This window comes from Gymnogyps californianus, chromosome 4, assembly GCF_018139145.2.
Source record: "Gymnogyps californianus isolate 813 chromosome 4, ASM1813914v2, whole genome shotgun sequence".
Lineage (NCBI taxonomy): Eukaryota > Metazoa > Chordata > Aves > Accipitriformes > Cathartidae > Gymnogyps > Gymnogyps californianus.
In genome coordinates, this window is record NC_059474.1 from 55681486 (window position 1) to 55703018 (window position 21533).

Genomic DNA, 21533 nt, shown 5'->3' on the forward strand with positions numbered 1-21533 from the left:
AAATCTGTAATGCTCTGCTGTATCTGCCCCTATCTTTCTCAACTTCTGAGTTCTAGCTGGGTGCAAGAGCTAATGTACCTTTAAAACTTAATTGTTGAGCTCAGTTTTACACTTCTACGGAACAACTTAGCTGTTTTCTTATAGAGATGGGCATTGCGTAAATTCTTGGATTTGATATTCTGCACATGCAAATCCCCAAATCTAGTTCTGAGTTTTCCCTACAAATCCACCTAGCTTATGTGCCAAATCTTTCTTGCCTTCCACGAGACTTAGGCTTTTGAAAACAGGACTTCACGTTGAGCCCAGACGACTGGAGAGCAGTCCAAGGTAAAGATGGTATAGGTAACTGATGTGAAGAGATAGACAAGAATAAGTTTCAAGAGTAACTTAAGATCCTCCATTAGGTCTAAACTGGTGGACCCAGGCACAATTTCAACCTCTTTTTTCAATTTCAACTTCAATTAACATTGGGAAAACGTTTTTCATCAGGCAACAAAATACATGTCCAAAAGAGGTATTACTTTTCAAACTGAAAAATCATCTTAGTATTTTTACAGCACTATAGTGGAAGAAATATGGGTCAGCTCTGGGGAAAGGGAAGTGTGAAAAGGCAAAGTGTCAGAATTACTGGCAGATTCTGATACCTTAATAACACTTCATCCTTTCACCTTCCGCTGAAGTCGATAGGCTGAGCTGAACAAGGGAACCGTACAGTAGCCAAACCTCACAGAACACATAACTTTGGCAACTAACACTACTGCCCTCTACTTGACTCCATCCATTCTCCCTTTCTCCTTCTAGATACGTCATCATCTCTTTAACATTTAACACATTAGGAATTGTTGTCTTGCAGCATCAGCAGTAGTACCTCTCCATAGGCATCCTAGTCACAGACTTAGATTGAATCTCCCAGTCAATGAATCTATCCCTCTGCTTTGTGAAAAACAAAAGTTTTCCCTTTCATCAATTTACCAAAGAAAGTTAAGCTCCTTGTACTGCATCTCAGGAAAATGCTGTTCCAGAACGTCACTTTCATTTGCTGTATTTGGATAAAAACCACACTGCGCTATGGGAGATCTTAATGGCAGCTCCCTTTTAACGAGTCCAGCTGGCTATTTGCTTAAGTTGCTTTTATAGCAACTACTTGTAAATCCCAAGCAGTCATAAAAAGCTGCAGTACGCTGGAAAAACAAGGTTTGCAGCTTGCCCTCTGTTCTGTAGGCATAGTTGTGGTCCGCAGGAAGCCATTTTGTTGTCATAGTTTACTTGAAAATTAACTGAACAGCAGTCTGAAAGACTTCTACCTTGCAGTCCCTTCCACATCCTTTGAATTTCTTGATTTCCTCCTTCCAACAATGCCCCGCTGCCTCTTACATGTAGGTAAGATGCAGGCATTTTCTGTTAACTCTGGCTCTCTTGTGCTCTTCCCCCGTCCATAGACACAGAGGTTTCTTGAGGAAGTAGATCCACAATTTCAGGCCAACCTTGTCGGCTTTATTTAAAAAGAATTGATAAAAGTGCTTTCAGAAACAAAATATACATCTGAACACATGCCCCAGGGGTCCTGACACTTTGTGTCCCCATGTGTGACAACTCAGAATCAGCCCCGGGTGCCTTCATGACAACAGCCTCTTCTCTACATGGGCCTTACAACAAAGCAAACGGTGACAGGCCATTTTGGGCTGCAGGATCAGAACACAGCAGCTGCATGGACCCTTTCTTAGAGCTTCTGCTCTAAGACAGCTGCCTTCAGCTGCCTTCTCTTCTTGAAAAGTTTCAATAGCATCTTAGCCTGTAAGTTATCCAAACATTTGTCGTAATGACAAGAGTCGCACCAGTCACACTCCTCTTTTTCCCCTCCAAGCGTAAAAAAACCTCCCCACACTTCTTCCATTTTTTGCTTTTCTCCAACTTCTGGTGGACAATGCCATATATTCCCACTTCTGGTGAGTACAAAAAGAAAGAGAGCGCGCCCCACTTTTCTGCAAAAGACCTTAAAATCATGACGAGAAACTTAAATCTAATTTATTGCTGATCTCAGAGCGAAAGCTTTTATCCTCCTCTTTGTCGGTTTTGCAAGATGGCTTGCAAAACCAACAAAACCAACAAAAAATTAAATGAGTAGCAGTCACTCGCAGGTACAATGTCCTGAAATAGTTGCGCCTGGAGACCACAAGCTAATGGACTGCTATGGCCCCTGGTGGGACCAAAAGCACTGATTCTGGTCCACCATCACAGGGAGGGAAAAGTCATCTCTGAGAGCTGTGCCTTCTGGCATAGGAGCAGTGGTAAGGAAAGAAGAGCCTGTGAAACCGAGACACGCAGAATATCCTGTGACTGAGTGTCTGAGTCTATATGATAATGCTTGTAAACTTGGAGGATTTCTAAGGAGACCTGAAAAGTGTACTGGAGTTGCAACCTCAGTGTAGCAGGAATCTTATTTTTGTGGGCAAAGCACCATTGGAGACATCTCCGGCAACAACCAGCGGCCACGTCGCAATGTAGATTTCTAGATTTTCTTCCTGTTACTAGATTCAAACAGCAATCACATGACTACATTTGAGATCCTTACTGGTCAATGCCTGAAAATGCACTTTCACGCTTACTCTTTTAATCCTATTAGCCCTACTTGATGATGACAATTTCACCTGTTGAAACTATGTAGCACTGCACTTGTACTCTAGAAAAAATCATCCCTAAAATCTTGTCCAAAAGTGTGGATTCTCTTGAACACAAAACCCCGCGGTCAGATGATTTTATAGTCCTGTGCACAGCCTTTTTTTTCGGTGTCCCCAGGCAAATATTAAGTCTCCCCAGAAATCACTTATTTCTGGTCATGAATATCCTCATGTTAAAGAGGAAGAGTGCTAAAAACATCAAGGATCAACTGGAGGTACACGAGCTCTTCCCTCTGCTAACGACAGGCAAAAGACGTGGCTGTGCTGCTGCCATGGCGGTGCGCAGCTCACAAGTGTCAACAAGAGAGGTTCTAGAGTCTCCCCGCATCACCAGCCCTGCGCCTGCTGCAGCTACTCGGTAGAGCAGACAAGCCGGGCTGCTGCTCGCTCAGCTGAAGTTCCCTACCTGAGGGAAGACGTGAATCCCTGCTACAGGGGGAACGTTATCTGCTGCAGCTAGCAAAAAGGTGCCGCCGACCTAGCCTCCTGCCGAGAAGGAGCTCCTCTACACCGCTGCTTCTGAGGTAGTTAGACCTTTCTGTCCATTACACCATCACTTACACGCTTTCCAGGTATAGACTGAGAACTGGTGCAAAAGCAATAAACGACGTAAGTTACATTTTTTTCTCGAGAGCCCATTAACACAGTCAGACATAAGACTACTCTAAACTGCTGTACGCATTCTTTGTAAGGAAACGGGAAGCCTTGAACTATTTTTGAATACTGCAATGATAATCCACATTTTGGGTGTGATTTTATCTACAATATAAAAATGACAGTGCTGGCTGGTAACGTCGTTCTGTCAAATGTCCGATTCTTTGTGGTATCGCTGCATTTAATTTTACTAAGTTAAATATTAACAATGATGTCATAAGTTGCTGTTTTGGTAAAGTAACATCCCTAAAATCCCCAAACCGTATTGTACCAGCAATTATTGTGTATAATACTCCGAGGCTGCTAAATAACTAGTGAGATTCTAAAAGTATGTTTCACAAGACAGTTTAGATTACCAAAGAAAATCCACTAAACAATTTAGTAAAGAAGAGAACCCTCCCACATGAACTTAATTCTAAAACAACTTCAGTTAGATATAGTTAGACCTACCTTTATAGGTAGCCAACATAAAACCAGAAGTAGGATTATGCAGAAAATCAGAAGACCCAGAAAAAAGAAAGTATTTTGTGCTCCTACAAGTTACTCTATACACTATTTCGAGTAAGCATTTAATCTTAAGCATATGGAGAGAATATTTTACGGTAAGTGCTACACATTTTAAAAAATTATAGGGCTTTGGAAAAGCTGGTCTCCCAATTAATTTTTCTTTTTTAATCGAAGTTATAAAAGTTGGCCGAGAAATACAAATGCAATCAGGATGTTACACAACATAGCCATTTTCATTATTTCAATTATTCAGTCAATCCACTACAAACAAAATCAGAAGATGTGTATTTTTACTTTTGATATCAGGAGATATAGGTATTTTAAATTTGAAAAAAAAGGATGAGCTTGCCATAAGCTACAAACCATTTCTATGAACTGTAGCTTTCACCCTGCCTCCTCGTGCACTGAAATGGGATGATTCACAGGCGACAAACACTGACCTTGCCCCGGCTGGTTTGTCAGGGCATAGGATGACCTTAACGCAAGACCTTCAGTTCTGGAATTTATACTTTTTGTTTTCAGATGGGCAAGCCTCCTCATGTCTGCTGACCTTCTGTGCACATTGCAAAATCTGTCAGTTCACCTGAGTTTTTCCCCGGTCAGATGTAGTTATGGAATAAAAAGCTAACCTTGCAAAACATTACGAGTTGCTTAAAAAGATGTCCTGTCCTTTCCCAGCCCTCTTCTCTCCACATAGTCTTTAAAATATGCTGCTTCCTGACCCCAACAGATAACTGACGAATTCTTATACCGTTCTCAGCCCATCCAGGCTCTTACAGCCAGCAGCTCTTACAGGTGAATTTCTCATGTTTGAATCATAGAAGGAAACACAGAATCATAGAATGAATCACAGAATGGTTTGGGTTGGAAGGGACCTTAAAGATCATCTAGTTCCAACCCCCTGCCATGGGCAGGGACACCTTCCACTAGACCAGGCTGCTCAAAGCCCCCTCCAACCTGGCCTGCAACACTTCCAGGAACGGGGCATCCACAACCTCTCTGCGCAACCTGTTCCAGTGCCTCACCACCCTCACAGTGAAGAACAACTTCCTGACATCTAATCTAAATCTACCCTCTTTCAGTTTAAAGCCATTACCCCTTGGCCTATCACTGCATGCCCTTGTAAAAAGTCCCTCTCCAGCTTTCTTGTAGGCCCCCTTTGGGTACTGGAAGGCTGCTGTAAGGTCTCCCCGGAGCCTTCTCTTCTCCAGGCTGAACAACCCCAACTCTCTCAGCCTGTCTTCACGGGAGAGGTGCTCCAGCCCTCTGATCATCTTCGTGGCCCTCCTCTGGACTCGATCCAACAGCTCCATGTCCTTCTTATGTTGGGGGCCCCAGAGCTGAACGCAGTACTCCAGGTGGGGTCTCACGAAAGGGGAGTAGAGGGGGAGAATCACCTCCCTCGACCTGCTGGCCACGCTTCTTTTGATGCCGCCCAGGATACGGTTGCCCTTCTGGGCTGCAAATGCACATTGCCGGGTCATGTTGAGCTTCCTGTCAACCAACACCCCCAAGTCCTTCTCCTCAGGGCTGCTCTCAATCCATTCTCCGCCCAGCCTGTATTTGTGCTTGGGATTGCCCCGACCCGTGTGCAGGACCTTGCACTTGGCCTTGTTGAACTTCACAAGGTTCGCACAGGCCCACCTCTCAAGCCTGTCAGGGTCCCTCTGGATGGCACCCCTTCCCTCCAGCATGTTGACCACACCACACAGCTTGGTCTCGTCAGCAAGCTTGCTGAGGATGCACTCAATCCCACTGTCCATATCGCCAACAAAGATGTTAAACAGCACCAGTCCCAATACTGACCCCTGAGGAACGCCACTCGTCACTGGTCTCCACTTGGACATCGAGCCGTTGACCACAACTCTTTGAGTGCAACCATCCAGCCAATTCCTTATCCACCGAGTGGTCCATCTGTCAAATCCATGTCTCTCCAATTTAGAGACAAGGATGTCGGGTGGGACAGCGTCAAATGCTTTGCACAAGTCCAGGTAGATGACGTCCGTTGCTCTTCCCTTATCCACCAACGCTGTAACCCCGTCATAGAAGGCCACCAAATTTGTCAGGCACGATTTGCCCTTAGTGAAGCCATGTTGGCTGTCACCAATCACCTCCTCATTCTCCATGTGCCTCAGCAGAGTTTCCAGGACGATCTGCTCCATGATCTTGCCAGGCACAGAGGGGAGACTGACTGGCCTGTAGTTCCCCAGGTCTTCCTTTTTTCCCCTTGTTAAAAATGGGGGTTACGTTTCCCCTTTTCCAGTCAGTGGGAACCTCCCCAGACTGCCACGACTTCTCAGATATGAAGGAGAGTGGCTTAGCCACTTCATCCGCCAGCTCCCTCAGGACCCACGGATGCATCTCATCAGGTCTCATGGACTTGTGCACCTTCAGGTTCCTTAGATGGTCTCGAACCTGATCTTCTCCTACAGTGGGCGGTTCTTCATTCTACCAGTCCCTGCCTTTGCCTTCTGTGACTTGGGTGGTGCGGCTGGAGCACTTGCCAGTGAAGACGGAGGAAAAAAAGTTGTTGAGTACCTCAGCCTTCTCCATATCCCAGGTAACCAGGTCTTCCGTTTCCTTCCGGAGAGGGCCCACATTTTCCCTAGTCTGCCTTTTATCACCAAGGTACCTATAGAAGCTTTTCTTGTTGCCCTTGATGTCCCTAGTCAGATTTAATTCTATTAGGGCTTTAGCTTTCCTAACCTAATCCCTGGCTGCTCAGACAATTTCTCTGTATTCCTCCCAGGCTACCTGTCCTTGCTTCCACTCTCTGTAGGCTTCCTTTTTGTGTTTGGGTTTGTCCAGGAGCTCCTTGTTTTTCCATGCAGACCTCCTGGTGGTTTTGCCTGACTTCCTCTTTGTTGGGATGCATCACTCCTGAGCTTGGAGGCGGTGATCCTTGAACATTAACTAGCTTTCTTGGGCCCCTCTTCCCTCCAGAGCTTTACCCCATGGTACTCTACCAAGCAGATCCTTCAAGAGGCCAAAGTCTGCTCTCCTGAAGGCCAGGGTAGCGAGCTTGCTGTGCGCCCTCCTCGCTGCCCTAAGGATCTTGGGCTCCACCATTTCATGGTCACTGCAGCCAAGGCTGCCCTTGAGCTTCACATTCCCCACCAGCCCTTCCTTGTTGGTGAGAAAAAGGTCCAGCATAGCACCTCTCCTTGTTGGCTCCTCTGTCACTTGGAGAAGGCAGTTATCATCAACGCATTCCAGGAACCTCCGGGATTGCTTATGCCCTGCTGTGTTGTCCCTCCAACAGATATCGGGGTGACTGAAGTCCCCCATGAGGACCAGGGCTTGCGAACGTGAGGTTGCTCCTGTCTGTCTATAGAAGGCCTCATCTGCTCGGTCTTCCTGGTCGGGTGGCCTGTAGCAGACCCCCACTATAATGTCACCTGTCCCTGCCCTCCCTTTCATCCTGACCCATAAGCTCTTGGTCAGCTCCTCATCCTTCCCCAGGCAGAGCTCCATGCACACCAGCTGGTCATTGACGTAGAGGGCAACACTCCCTCCTTGCCTCCCCTGCCTGTCCTTCCTAAAGAGCCTGTATCCTTCCATTCCAACACTCCAGTCATAGGAGCCATCCCACCACCTCTCCGTGATGCCAATAAGATCATAGCCCTGCAGGCGTGCACACGTCTCTAACTCCTCTTGTTTATTCCCCATGCTATGTGCGTCTGCATAGAGGCGTTGAAGTTGGGCCCCCCTGCTGCCCTCCTGAGTGGCAGGAATTCCTTTGTGCTGCTCTTCAGGCGCTCTCCTGCTCACCTGTGATCCCTCTCCAGGCTCTGGGCATCTATTGCTGGCACTGGCATCAAACTGGTAGGAGTGGGATGGATTGAGGTTCCCCGCCCCCAGCAACTTTAGTTTAAAGCCCTCTTCACCAGCTTGGCAAGCCGATGACCGAAGATGCTCTTCCCCTTCTCTGACAGATGGACCCCATCAGCCCCCAGTAGAGCAGGTTTCTCAAAGCGAGTCCCATGGTCTAAGCAGCTGAACCCCTGGCTGTGGCACCAGTCCCGTAACCATTTGTTGATTCGCCAGATTCGACTGGCCCTTTCAAACTCCTTCCCTTTGACTGGGAGGATTGATGAAAAAGCTACCTGTGCTCCAGAGTCCCTTACCACCACTCCCAGGGCTCTGTAATCCTTCTTGATACTCCTCAGACTGCTCCTGGCTGTAGCACTGGTGCTCACGTAAAACAACAGCAGCGGATAACAGCCAGTGGACTGTACAAGGCTTAGTAGTCTCTCGGTGGCATCCCTGATACGAGCCCCCGGTAAGCAGCACACCTCTCTAGAGAGTGCGTCAGGTCGGCAGATGGGTGCCTCCGTACCTCTCAGAAGAGAGTCGCCTACTACTATCACCCATCGCCTTTTCTTAGTTGCACTGGTTATATGAGGAGCAGATTGGGCTGCCTTACTCAGCTCCAGCGTCTCTCCTGATGTGACGGGTCTTTCCTCCTCAGCCTGCAGAGCAGTGAAGCGGTTCTGCAAGGGCACCTCAGGCTTCGGGGGCAGTCTCTTCCTCCTGCTGGTCCTTGCCGTTGCAAGCTTCCATTCTTCTGCATTACCGGCCCCCTCCCTTCTGTGTGTGCTGGTGGGGGAGTTTTTGGCTGTTGGGCGTGGCTGTGGCCCACTGCAGACTGCGCTTGGAACCAGCTATCCAAGTCCTTCTCAGCCTCCCTGATGCTACGCAGCCTTCTCACCGCCTCCTGCAGCGCAGCCACCTGCTGCAGGAGGTCCTCCACCTGGGCACACCTTTTGCAGGCAGGTCTGCTGCCTGTCCCTGCCCGTCCCTGCCCGTCCCTGCCCCAGGAGAAAGCTCTAGGCACTTCCTGCAGTCTGAGGTCTGCGCTGCAGCCTCTCCCTTCAGCAGCTCCGTCTGGGCGGAGGCATCGGCCACCGCTGGGGTAGGTGGTGCGGCCCCCAGCCGGAGCTGCAGCCTTTGCTCTCAGACAAGTGTCCACCTGTCTGCCTTGAGGGTCAGGTAGGATGAGTGCCCTTGGCCTGTGCAGATGGTCACAGAACGGTGCCCGGTTGCGGGGTTATGTGCTCTCCACTCAGCCAGCGGAACGTCCCTCCTTCCAAGAGGCGCCCTCCCGCGCAAACTGCCGTGCCACGCCCTGGCTGACGCGCCACGCCCTGTTTGCAGCCCTCCCTAGGGCTGCCTTTTGCGGGAGTGGGGGGTGGCTGCCATTCCTCCTGGCCCTGCACACACCTCTCGAGCCGCTCTCCCTCATGAGAGCAGCCGGCTCCTGGCGGGTCTCTGCGCTCCCCTGGGGTTCCCCGGTTCAGGAAACGCCCTCTGTACGCCGCGATCCCCTGCTCCGCTGCAGAATGCGCCTGCACTGGAGCTGATCGCCTCAGTGAGTGTTTGATGAACTTGATCATCAAGCAATCCATTCCCCCTGCTTCAATATAGTCTGTAACTACAAAAACGTGTCTCAGATATGCACAGCAAGGAGCAGCTGAGCTCCAGAGCAGAACCTGCAAGGAAATAAAAGCAGCTGGAAAGTGCCCACAAGCAGCATTGGTTGCCCGAGGTAACTACTTAGGAGTGGAGCAGTAGATAGCTTGCTTCCACCCTCCTGTGCTTACAGCTTCTCCAAATCGTATATGGAAGAGGTAAAAATAACAAGAAAAACAGTAACTGAAGTTTCTGCTGCCTTTCAGTCTATGCGAGTTCATGTTCTTTACTTCACCTCCAGCGTTTGGCCTCAGGCGATCAGCGGAAGAGCCAACCTGCTCTGCACAAAGACACTCTGCAAGAGAATAAGAAAGGTTAAACAAATACCAACTTCATGTCTGTGTACGAACCTCAGTTCAACCACAACATGTGGAAGTACAACCGACGTTACTCTCAGCCTAGCTGCTCCGGGGGAAAGTACTACTACTCCAGGAACATTCCCCATCCTAGGATGGTCTGTCACCTACCAGGTAAGAGTTGCTGAGGGACCACCCAGATAGCCTGGACAACTGCCCTGGCAAGCACGAAGAGAAATGCGAGTGTAACGCGGCTTTGTTCCAAAAGTACCCACTGCTCCTGTTTCCTGTTTCTGTCTAAGAGAAGCATTTCATCAAAAAAAGCTGTTACCTTCAATTCAATCCCCTAAGCATCTTTACCTGTCCTCAGCGATGAATAATCTCAGGTTAGTAACGTAAAGGTTAGCAGCACTAAATTCTTTACAAGGTACAACTCAACTAAAACTATTTCACTAAGACAACTATCTGGGATTTCTTTTAAGCTAAAATAATTTCTTTCAAGCTAAAATAATTTCTTCCTCTTTCCTTCTGTGCTCACAAGTGTACCTTAAGTGCCAGAGAGAGGTTGTCACAATTTTCTTCTCTATTTCACTCTCACCTAAAAAATTCTCGTACCTTTCCAGGAGCAACATATTACACAAGGTAGCCATACTGCTCTGCTGTGTGCTACATCTAGCTGGGATTACTCTGCCTACACCTGAAAGGAATACAGTCAAAATCAGTGTGCCAGCTGCATCAGCTGAAGAAATAGTACTTCTAGGGATGGGCTTTTGTTTCAGAAGCTGACCCTGTATGCTTGCACAAAGACATCTTTCTGGCAGCAGCCGAAAGGAAATTGCTGATACGTGGCCAGATTTACACTGCAGAAGGTGCAGAAGGGTCATGAAGGGGGGGAAAAAAAAAATCTCTGCTGAGTTCCTTGGGGACTGTTGGAATAAGCAGATATTGCATCAGGATTGGTATTGGTAGTTGATGAGTCTGTGATATAACTTTTGTAATAAGGGATGAAGGGTGATGCAGGACCAAAGCCCTTCTGACTAAAACTGAATTTCTTGCATCTTGGAAGGGATGCCTTTGAAGGAACAAAGCAAGACTCTTCCTTTCAGATTGACCACCCAGTGTATAATGTACACAATTCTGTGTGTCTGTGTGTGCGTGTGTTTATAGATATAAAAAAATCTACCTAAAGTAAAAACATAGAACACACAAAAAATAAAGCACGTATTTGTGTGTGTCTCTCTCTTTTTCAGGAATCTGGTAAAAAAGACAAGCTGACCACAGCCAGCAAAGACCAAAGTCTTACGTGGCTTAGCCAGATTAATTTGGTGGATATCTTTGTACTCTCAGCAGAGTAATGTTTAGCTGTAATTACTTTCTGCTTAATATTTGTCTTATGTCAGATACTAAACAGAATCAAGGTTCTGAAAATCCTTATCAACTACTTAATAGCACTGCTATCAAGAGAGGCGGAAGAATGATACTTATCTCCTGATTGGCACTGCTAAACGAGTGTGCTTCACCCTACCTGGTCACTCTCCAGATTTTATCTATCTGCAACATCATCACTGTTCAGGTAGTGGTTGACCACACCATCCTCTGTAACAGGCTGCTTACTATTCAAGTATGCCAAGTTTATTCACTGTTTACACACCATTCCATAAGCCCTGTATTATTACATACAAATTTCAGGTTGGATACCTCTGTTTTCCATTTTTCCAGCACAGATTCTCCTCGGAGATCACCTGCTAAGTAAGTTAACTGCGTGTGTTTATTTAGTAAAGACTGTATCCTTTGGTTTCTTGCACAGGATTAAACAACGCTCCGGTCTGTGTTGTAAGAAGCAGCTTTTCAAGAGAACACCTATCTGCTGGCAACACAGTCGTCCCCGAGCAAAAAGCTGATCAAGAACACGTGCTAACTGGGAATGCCGCAAGCAACGCATCTGCCAACTGCTACCTTCCAAAGCTCGAGGGTTTCAGGCGAAGGGAGCTAGGCACTTCACAGTCCGTGACACGTAAGTAGAGGCACCAAACTGCCGTATTATACAGCAGCAGAAGAGGAACCTGAGCTGTTAAAGGTGCAGCTGGGTCTCAGCCAGGGCACTGTGTCATCACAGCTCAGGTCCGGGTAAAGGGAACATAGGGCAACGAATGCACATTTAAAAGGCAAGTATTTCTTCCCTTCTGTGTGTGTTAGTCACCACATCTTAAAAGATTTCTCCTCGCTAATTACCCTTGCGTCTTTATAGCTTTTAGGGATTATATGCTTACTAGACATCTAATCATGTCACAATTATCAGCAATTATTCTGCAGTAGTGCTTACACAGCACTACAAGCATGCATCTATGAAATACACTTTCCAGGATTTTCTTCAGATTTCTTAGGCATCTCAGCAAATAATTGCATTAATGTACTATGTGAGGTAGCAAAAGCAAACAAAAAAGGAAAGAAATACACCCCCTTAGAGATATCTAAAATACAGCTTGTGCATTTTTGTAATTAAAAATGCCCCCCACCCCGATATAACGTAAGGTGTATCTTACGGCCTTTATTTTTCACCTTGAGAAAACACTCTGCCTGTTGATTTCCAGAAGGACGTGCAGGTATTCCTGAAAGGATTCAAAATCACCTTACTTCATCTGAAAAGGTAAGGGAAAAAAAGACACAGCTCTTTATTTCGGCGCTCTCTCTCTCACTTCTCAACACTGTAACCTGAACTGACAATCTCAGACTGCTAAGGAGGACAGCGCAGAACCAAAAAGAGGGATGTGAGGATCCCATGTGTAGAACATGAGAGCTTGGAGGGGAGATGGTGTCCAGTAGGGTGATAACTAAGCTATAAGTGTATCACTTTCAGCTCTGTCATGTCACTGTGCCTTGCTAGCAAGAAAAATGGTCAAACCCAATGAAGATGGGAATAAAATTCACTTTGTTTCAAACTGCTGGGGAAAAAAGGTGACACTATAGAACAAACAGGCACAGGAAAAAGCCTCCTCCCCTCACAACACAGAGATTCTTTAGATTACTTACTGCCAACAGTTTTACTTTTGCTGACACTTTTGTAGAAGCAGCACGCTGGGGTTTAGAGGCAACTTTGCAGCCGTGTTCATAAATTCCAGTAAAAGATTCTTTCTGCAATAACTCTTTATTCTCAAGCGGCAGGCTATCTGATTACGCGTCTCCTCTATTGCGACTGTACGAGAATAAGCTAGTATTCCATGGAATAAGCTAGTATTCCATTACAAACGGTATCACAAGGAGGACTGCACACGCTTGAGAAAAAGGGAATGCAAGTGTTGCTGCACTGGTACTGGACAGCAGAGGGCACTACGAAGACGTTTTGCAGTAAAGATGCTAAAAAGAAGGACTCACTTTTCTCCTAACTTTTCTGTTTTAACTGGGGGGTGGGGGTCTGTCTAAATGTTGCTCTTTGGTTCCTGAGCTGGGTATAGCAAAGACCATGCTTTATTTTTACTGTTCACTTATACAGGCAGAACACGGTTCTTCAAATTGTATTTACTGTGGTTTGGCCGCAAAATAACTACATCATGGACAGATACTGCCATACAGCCACACTCAGTAAACTACTGTTTCTTAAGAGCTGTTAGCTGCCTTTTGCTTTTCCTCTGCACTTACAAACAGAACCTTCTGCCAGTCACATTTTGATTCCTGGGCCTTTAATAGACTGGTGAAGCCTGCACACAGAGAAGAGTAGTGGCTCAGCAGTACACTACAAACCCACGATGGAACAGCAAACAGACCACGGAGGTCCAGATTTAATCCCTTCCTCATCTGACTTCCATCAGTCGTTACCCGGCACCACTTTCATTCTCATCCAATGTTACGCATTATGCCATGGATATCTATTATTATTCTCGGGTGACTGTATATTAGAAGCTGTAACAATTAACCTATGCAATTAACCTATAGGTGGTCATATTCAACCGAGTAACAGTTTTAGATGTGTTTTCTGCTGCACACCCTTGCTGGGGACTAGTGTTAGCCATATACTTCGCATTGCCTTTAATTGCTGCTTAAATGGAGTCAAGCTATTCCTTTACACATTGTGTTCTATTTTGGAAAAGCTTTTGAAAAAACGATGCCAAGCCTCTGCACAACCTGCAAATAGACAGGGAATCCACGTCACGCCTCTCACCCAGGCTTCCTCTCCATTCGTCAACTTGCATTACGGTCCTCGCATCCGGGAGAATGGGAATTCTGACGTGAGCTACCTGGATCAGGACATAAAGGTAAGGCATGAGTGCTACAGTCTATGGCTTCCTATGATGTTAAACATTTTTATTTCTCTTGAGGATGGTGTGGGACTTTATTGGTCAGATTGCCCTTCTCCCACCACCCCAGTGTGGAGTCTACTGACTTTGGTGTTTAGCATTTACTCTTGAGTTGCTTTCACCTAACTGAAGTTGCTATCGGCAGTCACTGGGGGAGCAATGCAGCTGGCACAGGGGCTGAAACTTGTTCTCTAAAAAACAGCCTGCAAACATTACATCACACGCAAGGGGCTTTATACGTAGCAAACAGTGCTTAGGACTTCCTTCCTGCGTCTCTGAAGTGCTGTGTACATGGCACTCGCTCAACATCACCTTTTGCATACTGGTGTCCTTGGCTCACACTGTGGCAAAACTGATGGGACATCTTAGGCTAGGCAATTTGCACAGCTGTAAAACTGCACACTCCCACAGCTAGAGCTAAACTAAAACACACGCAAAAACTGTCGCGAATCAGCTTCTCTTCCTTCATGGTAACTATCCTGTACATCTTCCAGGTGCTGGCAAAAACTCGGCAAAATTTTGCAGACAGATTCACTTTCCGAGATCCAAAAATGGTTCGCAAGGGCAAGTAAAAAAGGTAACAAACATAGGCATCTGCATCCCTTTCTGAAAAGCATGCGCTCTTGTACATTCGCATAAACCCCTGAAATTCTCATAGCCCTGAACTGAGTGGGGTTGCTGAGCTGGAAGGAATAGGACCCAGTGAAGTGTGCTTGGCCCTGCTGTGGCTGTGCCGAGCAGTAAGGTGACAGTGCACAGAAACTCGTCGCTCAGACCTCGGTGCACTCAGGTTTGGTGCAGGCTGGAAAAACGTGCTCTCCCAGTGGGGCTCTGGGCTGCTGTGGGCTGGGGGAAGGCAGAAAGCAAACGAAATGTGGCTCTTATGTCCTTAAGCCCTTTAAAAATGAGGTAAGGGAACTCCTGAATTAATTCACCCCTAAACATCCAGATCAGCAAGCGGGAACTTCAATACAATTTCTGCTACCTTCACATTTCAGAGAAAGACTACGTGTCCAGTCTGATTTATTCAGAACCGACTGATAAAGGTGTGCTGAATTCTAAGAAAGGTACAGCGGAGAACATGCATAGCCTGAGTCTGCTAAAGCCTCTCCCTCATCTTCAGAGAGGTCCAGAAGGGGAAATGAATCAGTCCAGGTAAAATCTGCAGTGAGGTTGCCAGGACTAGGGATAAGTTAAACCTCCTAACCAGAAATTTTTGTTTTCTCCTCCCATGAAAAATGCAACTTTGTGATTGAAGTTTATCATGCACAACCTGAATCAAAAATGCTCCTAACTACAAACAACCCCACGCTCTTTGATACAAATTTAGGTATTACAGGAACTTCACAAAGTTTTCGGAGCACTTGAAACCCCTTTGAGAAAAACCTCCTGTATATCGCAGTGCACAGTTTACACCAGTTGTAAAGTTAGACATTCTTTCTTTTTCACTCAGGTCTTCAGCTAAAGAATCAGTGGCAAGCCGAAACATGAAACAGGGTAAGTAATGAAAATTACAAGTGTTAAGACACCATGTGTCTAGGATACTAGTCACCAAACAGCACAGGGCCTGTGAATGTTCAGAAGCTCCAACTTTTGTCTTCACAGCAGGACCCAAGTTAGAATCCTAGAATTCAGTGACAATATGAGAAATGACATTTAAAACCTGAATTTAAGTTCCCTAAGAGCTAGATACCCAAGACCCTCTCTTCCGGCAGCCACTCAGTTGGTTTCTCTGATATGACATTCATGCAAATCTTCTCCTAACTGGTGCAACTCAGAAATACAGCAAGGTGAGGGACATGTGTACAACTGCATCTGCCTCTGGCTAGAAAGAACATAGCAGCAAGAGGTACTGATTTCATCTCTTCACTAAAATCTGCTCCTCTAAGTTATACACAAGCTGAAACTCCCTCTGCCAATGAATTTTGGGATTCGCCCTCCTCTAACATATCTCCCTCACTCTTTGCAGGCTAAATCAGGCTTTCTCAGACTTTTTCAGCTCCCAAAGCCCGCTTTTGCATCCTCTACACAGTCAGGGCAAGGCAACAATACTGGCACTCCCAAGAAAAACCACTATCACCTCTTTGTGTCCCTTCTGAAGCACACAGAGGCAACAAAAGTCAGTCCCAGACTATGTCAGCATTTTAACAAAGCCAGTCATGCCAGCTCTAATGCAACCAGCATTTACTATTGTTTGTAACTCTACTGGAGGAGTGGGTGAAGAGTAATCTTACATAAGAACAAGAAGGAAAAAGAAGCAGCCTCCAAAGCAACAATCTCTGCTTTTCAAAGTGGTGTCCAGGGAGGCTTTGCTAAAGAGTGGATGCGCTTCTATACTCTCAGCTGTGTATGGAACACAACCAAACCAGTCGAACATAATCCTAAGCCTAGCCTGATAACATACAGCTTTCTTTTTCAAAATGTTTTCCAGAAAGGGAGAAAGAACGTCTTTTGCTCTCAAGGCTGAGAAACAGAGGTCCAGCACAAGCAGACACACTGTTCCCAAGGAAGAACAGCAACTGAGAAAGTGCTATGGAAACAAGAGACCGTCCTGCCTTCACACCCTATCAGAAGTCTCACCTGTGCCACAGCCACCCCCAAACAACAGATACCCCCTTCCCAGTGGAGGCCCCCCTATTCAGAGCCACTGAAGCATCTCCCAGTCACCTTCACATACAGAAATATGTAATCTTAGCACTTATATTATAAGGATATCTGTTCAGACTCCCTATTAAAATACTTTTATGTTCGTTATATTTAGTCCTCAAGTGATTCAACCAAACCATGCTGCATAGGTACATGAGCAGTGAGCTAAATGAAAAAAAGGACAGAGGCAACACTTTTTGGCATCAGAGTCATCTTTTTGCGTGACTCAGCCAGGCCTGCACAAAGAGCTCTCGTGTGCAGACTTGACTCTACAGTCACAGACATACCGGGGTAAGAAGAGGGGCACACACACACATTATCTGCAGAGATGCACGTCAAGCCCTAGGCATTGGGAAAAAAAAAAAGACCCTGGATTTTCAAAATCTGGCCTGCAGAGTGGCTGCAGATGTCTGCCTCACAGCAAGCTAGAATTTGCTTCCATACCTCTCATTATTAGCAGAGAAGCATCACAAATTGTAGGACAATATCCACCCCTTACTTCTATACCATTGACGTTATGCCCAGATCCCACACTTTCCGATACATTTCCAATTAATCACCATCACCTTTCCTGTCTGTTAATATATACATATAGATATCATTCCCACGGTCTATGGGCCATCTCTATCAAATGTCTGTTGAGTTCATTCAGTCCATGACTTGGAGCTCCATTTATCGTAACAGTCTGTCTGGGCAGGAGGGATGATGCAAAGTCCGCTCAGTCGGCACAACAGGATTGGGCTTCGGTGTGATGTGGCAGGATTATATAGCAATTAATAGCATACAATTCAATTTATTGGCTGTTCTCACCTAAAATCAAATCCCCTTGAGGCACACATCGGACTTCCCCATCCTTCCGCGTCACCCACCAAGCGCACCCAGGTCCTTGAGCAAAAGCAATCCCACGAATGGGTTTGCCTTTGCCTGCGGCAGGAGTAACCCAAACTGTTTTTCCTAGCGTATTTTTTATGTGCACTACAGGGACTTTATCCCCTTCTACAGTACGTAAAAGTTCTGATTGGGCAGGGCCAGCTCGATTGACAGATCCTCTAGTGTTGACTAACCAGGTGGCCTTTGCTAGATGTGTATCCCAATGTTTGAAAGTCCCACCACCCATTGCTCTCAATGTAGTCTTTAACAGTCCATCGTATCGCTCGATTTTTCCGGAGGCTGGTGCATGACAGGGGATGTGATACACCCACTCAATGCCGTGCTCTTTGGCCCAGGTGTCTATGAGGTTGTTCCGGAAATGAGTCCCGTTGTCTGACTCAATTCTTTCTGGGGTACCGTGTCGCCATAAGATTGGCTTCTCAAGGCCCAGGATAGTGGTCCGGGCAGTGGCATGGGACACGGGAGATGTTTCCAGCCAGCCGGTGGTTGCTTCCACCATTGTAAGCACATGGCGCTTACCTTGACGGGTTTGTGGGAGTGTGATATAGTCCATCTGCCAGGCCTCTCCATATTTGTATTTCAGCCATCGTCCTCCATACCAAAGAGGCTTTAACCGCTTGGCTTGCTTGCTTGCAGCGCATGTTTCACATTCATGGATGACCTGTGCGATAGTGTCCGTGGTCAGGTCCACCCTCGATCGCGAGCCCATCTATACGTTGCATCTCTTCCCTGATGGCCTGAGGTGTCATGGGCCCACCGAGCCAGAAATAATTCACCCTTATGCTGCCAATCCAGATCTACCTGAGCTACTTCAGTCCTAGCAGCCTGGTCTACCTGTTGATTGTTTTGATGTTCTTCAGTGGCCCGACTCTTAGCTACGTGGGCATCTACATGACGTACTTTCACAACCAGGTTCTCTAGCCGGGCAGCAATATCTTGCCACAATGCGGCAGCCCAGATGGGTTTACCTCTGCGTTGCCAGTTACTCCGCTTCCACTGCTGCAACCACCCCCCAGAGCATTTGCCACCATCCATGAGTCAGTAGAGATAAAGTATTGGCCATTTTTCTCCTTCAGCAATGTCTAAAGCCAGCTGGACGGCTTTCACCTCTGCAAACTGACTCGATTCACCCTCTCCTTCTGCAGCTTCTGCAGCTTCTTGCATAGGACTCCATACAGCCGCCTTCCTCCTCGATGCTTTCCTACAAGGCGACAGGACCCATCAGTGAACAGGGCATATTGCCTCTCATTTTCTGGCAGTTTATTATACAACGGCGCCTCTTCAGCCCGCGTTACCTCCTCCTCTGGCGATATTCCAACATCTTTGCCTTCTGGCCAGTCCGTGATCACCTCCAAAACTCCTGGGCGACTGGGATTTCCTACTCGACTTCGTTGTGTGATCAGTGCAACCCACTTAGCACTCCACGTAGCATCAGCTGCATGATGTGTAGAAGGGACCTTCCCTTTGAACATCCACCCCAGCACCGGCAGTCGGGGTGCTAACAGGAGCTGTGTTTCAGTTCCAACCACTTCTGAAGCAGCTCAAACTCCTTCATATGCTGCTAATATCTCCTTTTCAGACTCCAAAACCCTCGGGGCGACCTCGGGTCTCCCCGGGTGCTTTCTGCCAGAGACTCCAGGTAGGGCCATTCTCCCCGGCTGCGGTGTAGAGCACATTTTTAACATCTGGTCCTGCCCGGACTGGCCCAAGGGCTACTGCATGAACTATCTCCCGTTTAACCTGTTCAAAGGCTTGTTGTTGCTCAGGGCCCCATTTAAAATCGTTCTTCTTCCAGGTCACTTGATAGAGAGGGCTTACAATCAGACCTTAATTTGGAATATGCATTCTCCAAAAACCTACAACACCTAAGAAAGCTTGCGTTTCCTGTTTACTAGTCGGTGGAGACATAGCTGCTATTTTGTTGATCACATCCATTGGGATATGACGACGTCCGTCTTGCCATTTTATTCCTAAAAACTGAATCTCCTGTGCGGGTCCCTTCACCTTACTCTGTTTTATGGCAAAACCGGCTTTCAGAAGGATTTGGATTATTTTCTCCCCTTTCTCAAAAACTTCTGCTGCTGTGTTGCCCCATACGATGATGTCATCAACGTACTGCAGGTGTTCTGGAGCTCCACCTTTTTCCAGTGCATTTTGGATTAGTCCATGGCAAATGGTGGGGCTGTGTTTCCACCCCTGGGGCAGACGATTCCAGGTGTACTGGACGCCCCTCCAAGTGAAAGCAAACTGTGGCCGGCACTCTGCTGCCAAAGGGATTGAGAAAAATGCATTAGCGATATCAGTTGTGGCGTACCACTTGGCTGCCTTTGACTCCAGTTCATATTGAAGTTCTAGCATGTCTGGCACAGCAGCACTCAGCAGTGGCGTGACTTCATTCAGGCCACGATAGTCTACTGTTAGTCTCCATTCTCCATTAGACTTTCGCACTGGCCACATGGGGCTGTTAAAGGGTGAGCGAGTCCTGCTGATCACTCCTTGGCTCTCCAGTCGACGAATCAGCGTATGGATGGGAATCAGGGAGTCTCGGTTGGTGCGATATTGCCGCCGGTGCACCCTTGTGGTAGCGATCGGCACCTGTTGCTCTTCGACCCTCAGCAACCCCACAACCGAAGGGTCCTCAGAGAGACCAGGTAAGGTGGACAACGGTTCAATTCCCTCTGTCTCCAAGGCAGCTATACCAAAGGCCCACCGATACCCCTTTGGGTCTTTAAAATACCCTCTCCTGAGATAGTCTATGCCAAGGATGCATGGGGCCTCTGGGCCAGTCACAAGGGGTGTTTCTGCCACTCATTCCCAGTTAGGCTTATTTCAGCCTCCAATACAGTTAGCTGTTGAGATCCCCCTGTCACACCAGAGATACAGATGGGTTCTGCCGCTTTATCACTTGATGGCATTCGAGTACACTGTGCACCGGTATCCACTAGAGCCTTATACTCCTGTGGTGTGATGTGCCAGGCCATCGAATCCACACAGTCCAATAAACCCTGTTGTCCCTTTCCTCCACCTGGCTGGAGGCAGGGCCCCTCTAATCCTGGTCAGAGTATTTGTTACTCACTTCCTGTAAAAATGACTTAGAGGTCCTTCAAGAGGGTCAGAAGCCCTTCTACTTTGTCTGGAAACCGGAGCGGCATCTTTCCTGGAAGAATCCCCTTTTCTGGTTGTTTCCTTTCAGTTCACGTACCCGTGCATCTAGGACCGAGGTAGGTTTTCTATCCCACTTCCTCATGTCCTCTCCGTGGTCACGCAGGTAAAACCACAGGGTACCCCGTGGTGTGTACCTTCTATATTCTCTCTCTTGATCAGAGGAATGCTCACTCCTAATAGCTGAGATATTGGTCGGTACAGGTGGGGAGTAGGACTTTTCGATCAGTTCGATCAGTTTTTCAGACTTTTCGGACAGTTTTTCCACAGCCGAGACACAGGCTCGTAGGGATGAAGAGAGATTTTCTTCATATTGCCGGAGTTGGCGAGCCATTTCATCCACTGTCGGTGCCTCTTCGTCTTTCCAAGTTAGTACTGCCAATGGGTTGGCATACGATGATGGTGCGCTCCGTACAAACTTCCGCCACATGGGTCGTGTGCACTGAACTTCATCTGGATCTCTGGGTAATTGTAAACTGTCCGGGTCATAATAAATCACCTCTAGCACGGCTAATTCCCTCAGGTACTGAATACCTCCTTCCATGGTAGTCCACTTGCCTGCTTGACATATAACATCTTCCTTGAAGGGATACCTTTCCTTCACACTTGACAGGAGTCGCCTCCAGAGGCTGAGGGCTTGTGTCCCTTTTCCAATCGCCTTATCAATGCCACCTTCCCTAGCAAGCGTTCCCAGCTGCTTGGCTTCCCTACCCTCTAATTCCAGGCTACTAGCCCCACTGTCCCAGCATCGGAGCAGCCAGGTGATAATGTGCTCACCTGGACGACGGCTGAAATCTTTTCGCATATCCCGCAGCTCACTCAGGGATAGAGATCGGGTGATTACTTCTGGTTCTGCCTCTTCCTCCTGTTCTCGTGATGACCCTGGTTCATCTTCGTCCTTCGTTAAACGAACTGATTTTTTTGTATATTTCTTC

General features: G+C 47.1%; 1 protein-coding gene across 1 annotated transcript in view; it reads left to right on the forward strand.

Moving 5' to 3' along the window:
* Window positions 1–15873, forward strand: part of LOC127016074 (uncharacterized protein C4orf17 homolog) — a 33369-nt gene extending 17496 nt beyond the window's left edge. The window contains exons 7-11 of the mRNA XM_050896402.1: window positions 12173–12254; window positions 13737–13857; window positions 14394–14467; window positions 15353–15396; window positions 15869–15873. Of these exons, the coding sequence (XP_050752359.1) occupies window positions 12173–12254; window positions 13737–13857; window positions 14394–14467; window positions 15353–15396; window positions 15869–15873 (326 nt within the window). The remainder of the gene's footprint in view (window positions 1–12172; window positions 12255–13736; window positions 13858–14393; window positions 14468–15352; window positions 15397–15868) is intronic.
* Window positions 15874–21533: the final 5660 nt, after the last annotated feature.